The sequence below is a fragment of the Sceloporus undulatus genome, chromosome 2 (assembly GCF_019175285.1).
Source record: "Sceloporus undulatus isolate JIND9_A2432 ecotype Alabama chromosome 2, SceUnd_v1.1, whole genome shotgun sequence".
Classification (NCBI taxonomy): Eukaryota; Metazoa; Chordata; class Lepidosauria; order Squamata; family Phrynosomatidae; genus Sceloporus; species Sceloporus undulatus.
The window spans coordinates 1,298,763-1,306,534 of record NC_056523.1 but is presented as its reverse complement, the minus strand read 5'-3'; the positions used below and the strand labels follow the sequence as shown (position 1 = coordinate 1,306,534).

At 43.8% G+C, this 7,772-nt stretch overlaps 1 protein-coding gene across 2 annotated transcripts in view; it reads right to left on the bottom strand.

The window, feature by feature from the left end:
* LOC121923014 (major histocompatibility complex class I-related gene protein-like) overlaps positions 1–2,836 on the bottom strand; it is a 29,906-nt gene extending 27,070 nt beyond the window's left edge. The window contains exons 1-2 of one of the 2 annotated variants that reach the window (XM_042453094.1): positions 2,725–2,836; positions 1,445–1,714 (exon numbers count right to left, since the gene is read on the bottom strand). In XM_042453094.1, the coding sequence (XP_042309028.1) occupies positions 1,445–1,714; positions 2,725–2,800 (346 nt within the window). In that variant the 5' untranslated portion in view covers positions 2,801–2,836. The remainder of the gene's footprint in view (positions 1–1,444; positions 1,715–2,724) is intronic. The other variant, XM_042453095.1, reaches the window with a different exon arrangement.
* Between the last annotated feature and the right edge of the window lie 4,936 nt (positions 2,837–7,772).

Sequence of the window (7,772 nt, the reverse complement as noted above, 5' to 3'; positions counted from 1 at the left end):
GCCTTCTCCCTGGGGCCCTTCTGCACCTCTCCTTCTGCCTGCCACCGATCCCATCATCCACTGCCTTCTCCTAGGCCCCCTATCTGCCCCCCTAATTTGACCTACAACCCTCCCAGAGAAAACCCTTGGACAAGTCACACTCTCTCAGCCTCATAGGATGGAAATGGTGAACCCCATGTGAACAATCCTACCATAGCTAGCATGTGCATCTACCCGCCTGTAGACCTTCCTGTACATGTATGAGTGTTTCTGGGTATGATATCAAGTAATATTTCTTTGTTTGCCTTTCTTTTCTCATCCTGCAGCACGCTGGGGATGACATTTCTGTACACTGCAGCATCTGAAGTTGGGACCCCCACTTTTTGCTGGACTTGCTTGGGGGAATACCTTGCCCTGTCTATCCTCGGTGTGTTCTTCCGAACTTCCCCGGCACCAACTTGTACAAAAGTCCGGGAAACAAGCAGTCGTTAAATAAAAGATTTTAATTATGATTTTTGGTCTATCTATTTACTTACTAAACTGCCAGATATATATGCATACATGTATAAATGTATATATACACCACCAGACCCAGAGCATATGTGATTTCATATGTGTGAATATATATAAATATATATATATATACACATAGACATAGACACATATATACATAGACAAATATATACATACACATTCAGAAATGCACACACACACACCTGCAGCAAATTACGTTGTATATATTTCCCCATATACAGTCCGTCCTCGCCTTATGTGGGGGATCCGTTACGGATCCCTCCGCGTAAGGCGAATTCCGCCTATGCTCGAGCCCCATTGGAAACAATGGGGCTCGTGCGCGGCAGCGCAGTGGCACAGGCACGCGCGGGGCGCAACGGACGCACGCGCCCATTCAATTGAGGGAGGTAAATACCCTTCTGCCTAATGATGTGATTCAGATCCGTTGTTCCCACTTGTTGAACGCAGTTCAGATTCAATTCTTTTCAAAAGCACTGCTAGGAAACTAGTGTCTGGAAAAACCAGTTTTTGTGTGTGTTTGTTTTGCTTTATCGCGGCAGAAATCGATCAAAGTAGGATCAGGACCGGTTTCAAATGGTAACAATGGTCATATAAACAGATCAGCAATCCGATTTAAATCGTAATGGGAACGAGCCCCAGATAAAGTGGCCAAGATGGGTAGCGACTGAGGAAGATTTTATTTGCTTTTGTTTTTAGCATATTAGTATATTCTTTAGTATTTTAGCATTTTATAGAGTGATGTTTTATCATTATTTTTCATTGTGTATGTTCTGATGTACCGCCTTTGGCTGGAAAGGGTGTTATAAATAAACGTTATTAATACGTTTTGGCTTTTAGTCCTAACACTCCTTAAAGCTAGCCCCCTAAACTTGTGTGCTCCCAATCACCATAAACCTCAGGAGGAAGGTGTGTGTTTAGGCTTCCTACTCACGCTTACTCTGGTTGTAGTGATCCTGGAAGATACCCAGTGCTTCGCCGCACTCCTGCTCATTCTCCTGAGAAAACTGAGTCCTCGTGTCCCAGAAGTGTGCATCTAAGTTGTCTTCTCCCCACAGCGCTTGGGGCAATTCTCTCTTGCTGTGACTATCATAGTGACTGATGGGACAGTCATCCACATACTCCGCTGCGGTGAATCGAGGCAGCCCAGCGCTGGGCTTTGACACCACGGTGGCGGCATATCGAAAGGAGTGTGACGGAGATCCTGGAGAGGAGAGAGGGTCAGAGTTAGATGTCCTTCCCACAGGGCTAGAAAGAACTGCCATATCTCCCTTATCATAAGGAGTGTCTCTTGTTTGAGGCCAGAAAGCTTCAGGTTAAGAGGTGATATGATAGCCCTGTTTAGATACTTGAAGGGATGTCATTTTGAGGATGGAGCAAGTTTGTTTTCTGCTGCTCTAGAGAACAGGACACAATGGAGCAATGGATGCAAGCTACAGGAAAAGTGATTCCAGCTCAACATTAGGAGGACCTTCCTGAAAGTAAGGGCAGTTCGACAGTGAAACACACTCCTTCCTCGGAGATTGTGGTGGAGTCTCCTTCCCTGGAGGCCTTTAAGCAGAGGCTGGACGGCCATCTGTCAGGAATGCTTTGATTGAGAGTTCCTGCAGGGCAGAATGGGGTTGGACGGGATGGTCATTGCTTGCTCCCCCTTCAAATATTTAAACAGGGCTATCATATCACCTCTTAACTGTCTCTTCTCCAGGTTAAACATACCCAGCTCCCTAAGACATTCCTCATAGGGCTTCATAGTTTCTAGATCCTTCACCATTTTGGTGGCCCTCCAGTTTCTCAACATCCTTTTTGAATTGTGGTGCCCAGAACTGGACACAATATTCCAGGTAAAGTCTGACCAAAGCAGCATAGAAATAAAAAAATATATATTTTGAAATATGAAACTTTAATTAACAACAAAACAACAAGATTGTCATTCCCCCGCTTTCTCCTTCCACTGAGCCTCACTCCACTCTCACCATCTCTTAACACATTTAAAGGGAGCCAGGTGAATGCCACAGTCCATTTCTGCCCAAAAGCAGCTGTTTGAGGAGCGGTGTCACCTGGTGCGCTCCGCACTCCCTGCGCCCCCTTAGTGATGCCACTGCCTAAGTGCACTTTCCAAAAGCCCCTTTTTGTCTTGTTCTCCCAAAGCCTTAAAAAGGCAACCAGGACAACCCTTCAGCCTGACTGAAGCCCTCCTGCCCTTCAGGGACTCACCTGGGCAGGCCCAGAGGAGGAGGAGGAGGAGGAGGATGGGAACTGCAGTCCCCAGAAGAAGGGAGGCAAGACCCATCTGTAGCTGGAGTCCTTTGCAGCAAATGCGAATCAATACAAGCCCTCCTGGGGAATTTAGGAGCAAGAGCTGGGATTGGCTGAGGGAGAAAAGTGTTGCCCAATAGGGGACTACTTAGTCACAGTTGTCGGGTAGACTGGCTGGAAAGTGAAAGTCCCTTTGCCATGTGTGCCACAATTTATTTCCTTATTGTTTCAGAGCATTTCTAACAGGAAGAAAAATGCTCGCAGAGAGGCTTAGGAATCATTCATTCTCTTCTTTCACTCAGTCTTGCAAAGATGATGTAACCTCATTGGAACTCTCTGGGTGACACAGATGGATGATATGATACTTAATAAATAAAAAAATAAAATAAAATGCAATCTTAGATTATGTCCCCACTTTTTGAAAAACACTTTCTGCCCTCTGCATTTGCGGCTTTGACCTTGACCGCATTGGTGATTGATGGATTTGAGTAATGCGTTCTCTCTAGCAATCTCTAGGGCCTCCAGTGCAACTCTGTAGTCAATGTCAGCCAGAAGTCACAAAGAAGGAGCTAGAGAATTCGAGAGAGAACACTTGTCTAGGTATTTGTAGTATTTCTGTAGTTAACTTCCATTAGATGTTGACCACACAGTTGCGCTGGAGGATGTAGAGATTCCCACACAGAACATGTCTCTAGGCATTTGTAGGTCCTTCAGCACGACTCCATGCTCACCTTTGGAGTATATCACACGGAGCTTTTGGGGGATTTTTCAGCTCAGATCCGACGTGAGAGCGAGTCTAACGATGCTGGTTCATGTCATAACGTCAATGTGTTATCAGACGAGATTCATTTCTATGGGAGCTCCTTCTGTGGCACTTCTGCAGTGATTCCAAAGTGACGCCTCATTTTGGTGACTTCGATACAAAAGTGAATTCACAGAATCCACATTCAAGCTCACTTCAATTTCACTCCAAATTAGTCTGGTGTGGAATGAAACTTTGCTTCCCTCCCGGTACACCCCCCCAAACCTCCAAAGAGGCAAATTTCCCATGATGCTGCACTGCAATTTTGCCCCAATTGCTTCTGTTGCTCGGAAGAGGGATGGAGGGCGTGAAACAGGAGGCTGGGGGAGAGATGGGAGGCTGGGGGGAGCAACAAATTCCAGCTCCCAGAATTCCATAGCCTCGAGCCAAGGGCCCCAATCAAAGCATCCTGAACAGATGGCCATCCAGCCTCTGCTTAAAGATCTCCAAGGGAGTCTCCACCACAATTTCCGAGGAAGGAGTGTGTTTCACTGACTAACAGCCCTTACTGTCAAGAAGTTCCTCCTAATGTTGAGGTGAAATCTCTTTTCCTGCAGCTTGCATCCATTGTTCCGTGTTCTAGTCTCTGGAGCAGCAGAAAACAAGCTTGCTCCATCCTCAAAATGACACCCCTTCAAATATTTACACAGGGCTATCATATCAAATCTTAACCTTCTCTTCTCCAGGCTAAAATTCCCCAGCTCTCTAAGTCGTTCCTCATAGGGCATGGTTTCAAGACCCTTCATTATTTTGGCTACCCTCCTTTGGACATCCTGGAGAGAAGTGACCAGTGGGGTCCCACAGGGCTCTGTCCTGGGCCCAGTTCTATTCAACATCTTTATCAATGACTTGGATGACAGAATTGGGAGCATACTTATCAAATTTGCAGATGACACCAAATTAGGAGGAATAGCTAATACTCCAGAGGACAGGATCAAGATTCAAAATGACCTGAATAGACTAGAAAGCTGGGCCAAAGCTAACAAAATGAAATTCAACATGGAGAAATGTAAAGTACTGCACTTAGGGCAGAAAAATGAAAAGCACAGATTATAGGATGGGGGACATCTGGTTTAAGGAGACTTATAAGTGTGAAAGGGATCTAGTAGTCCAAATATATCACACTGAACATGAGTCAGTGGTGCAATGTGGCAAATAAAAAAGCTGATGCCACACGCGATCGCTGGCAGTCCGAACGCACTCTGAACACAATCATGCGTCAATCCACAGTTAACGTGAACTAGCGAAGTCACAACCCTATTCTGACATCGCACTCGTGAGCGTTTTTTTTGTGTGATGTGGCATGTCTCCTTGGTCCTGCCCCCCCATCTGGAAAGGGGGGGGGGTTTCCCATAAGCCATGCTGCAATTTGCTTCATTTTGCTTCCCGTGCCCTTCAGCATTGCTGGGGGGGACGCTGCTGCCAATGAAGAGACATGGACCGGGAGCTATTGGATAACCTGATATTCCATTTAACGTGACAAGAGTGAATATATGCTCGTTTAACGTGAATAGAGCATGTTCTTTCAACCATTCCAACGCTGTTGTAAATTGTGGGGTTCCTTGGTTCCTCTCTCTCACTCGCTAAATATGCTATGCTCCAGTCAACTGGAGTCTCACTGAGCATGCGCAAGGGTACCAATTCGCAATTAAGAACCCACTGATGTGATGCCTTACTTTGCACAGAATATGGGTCGCGTTCGGGGAGGCCATTACTGTGAATTTAAGGTGTGAATTAAGTAATCACGTAATTGTGTGAATTTTCGAATTGACCTTGGTATCTTCTCTTTCGAAATTGAGAGCCTCCCGTCCAGTTTGATACACTCCTTAGTCTCCCTAATCCAGAACTCTGAAATCCAAAATACTCCAGAAAGTAAAACCTATTTCAGGAGCAACTGAGAGAGTGACTCCTTTGCCTTCTGATAGGTCAGTGTATACACAAGCTTAGTTTTGTGCAGAAAATTATTTGTAAAATGTTATATAATTACATTCAGGCTGTGTTTACAAGGTGTATATGAAAGATAAATGAATCTTGTGTTTAGACTTGGGTCCCATTTCCAGGATATATCTCATTATAATGCAAATACACTCATTCCAAAAGCCAAAGAAAACCCCCTGAAATCCAAAATATCTCTGGTCTCATGCATTTTGGATGAGGGAGACTCATTACATACCTATGAGTTGAAGAGAGTAGTTACAACATCAGCCCCCCCATGGTTCATTCTTGGGGCACATCACTTGCACTTATTGCAGACTCAGATTCTCCAGAGTGAAAAGAAGGTAGCAACAATCAGTTGCCACTTTTGGTTTTCATTGTGAGATGCTCCTTAGCATTCAGGTCAGGTCTCAGGACAATAATGGAGCCCTTGGGGAAGTTTTTTTGGCAGCCCCCCTCCCAAACTTACTTGTGTTCATTCAAAATGCATATGAACCACAAAGAATCATTCCACATTCTGCTGGGATTCTACCTGCTCTTAACTTCACCTCAATTAGATGTAATGCACATCTTTTGCCAGCAGGTGGCAGAATAACATTAATAACTTTTGCCAACTGACCACTAGGTGGCAGTGTTGGGTGACAATAGTATTTGCTTCTGTTATAGACAGATCTCTTTTATGAGCGTGAAAGCAATTACCTTTAGATGATACGTAATAAAGATTCTACATACATGTGTAATTTTGTGAGTGTTGAATTTGCCTGATTTCTTTAGGTTCGCCCCTCCACAATCTTGCATGCCAGCCTTTATTAAGGGACTCTTCTTAAAATTTGCAAGCTGTTCTTGATGGTTAATTAGCTGCTATATATAAAGAAGCACAGAAAAGATCAATGAATTATTATTATTATTATTATTATTATTATTATTATATTTTGCCCTCGCGCCTCCAAAGTTGGAACGCAAAGCTAGTAGACCGAACATGTAAGAAGTACAGTATACCTCAGTTAATACATTTTGGTATGTTCCTGAGAATGATTTCTTTAAGAGAAAATTTGGTGCCAAAAGCAGAAAGAATAGACCTAGAGATTCCTAGAGAAAGCACTTCTCTAGGTATTTGTTGGTCCTCCGATGAGTCTATGGTCAAGTTCTGGAGGCTGGCCATAGAATCACGCTGGAGGACCAACAAATACTTAGAGTAGTGTTTTTTCTAGGAATCTCTAGGTCCTCCATCACAACTCTATTGTCAACTTCCAGCAGAGTCACGCTGAAGGACCTAGAGATGCCTAGAGAGAACATGTTACTCAAATCCATGAAAAATCAAATCTGCAAAAGTCAAAGCAGCAAATGTGGAGGGCAGACTGTACACTGTGGAGCATGCTTGGATTTTAAGATCCTTGGCTTCCCACCAGGATCTGATGATGCAAGACAAAAAGGCTAGAATGTATTGTAAGAAAAACAGCAATCATGTTTCTTTATCAGAAGCCATGGTTCATGTCTGGATTCTGGTGGGAGCCGAATTCTTCATTACTTGTAGTGCAATAGATCATAGAATCATAGAATCATAGAATCGTAGAGTTGGAAGAGACCACTAGGGCCATCCAGTCCAACCCCATTCTGCCATGCAGGAAATCCCAATCCCTGACAGATGGCCATCCAGCCTCTGTTTAAAGACCTCCAAGGAAGGAGACTCTATCACCCTCCGAAAAAAGTCTTCCCTTTCTCTCCAGCAATTCTGAGGGAAGGTTTAAGGGATGGTGAAATGGTTAATGGTTCTATTATTATTATTATTATTATTATTATTATTATTAGTTTAAATCTTAAGTCTCAGGGGGCCCATGGCAACAAAAGATATGTAGAAGGGGTCCCCAGTAAAGAAAAGGTTAAGAACCACTGCAATACAGTGTTTCACAGTCTTTGGTCCTGCAGATGTTTTGGCTGTTATTTCCCAAAAAGCCCATCCAGCATGGCCAACAATCAGGGATTCTGGGAGCTGAAGTCCAAAAACATCTGCAGCCCAAAGGCTGAGAATCACTGCTCTGGCCCATTCTCTTGAACTGCAGCGCCAGAAGAAGAGAATTCTAAGTCCCTTACCAAACTACAAATCCTAGCATTGCACAGCCATGTTAGTGGGGTCAGAATGCTCTAACTGTCCTGTAGATATAATCTTTTATATCTACAGGATATAGATGAGACGCTGCCTTTATTTTCCATCATGAGAAATAATAATAATAATAATAATAATAATAATAATAATAATAATAATAATAAT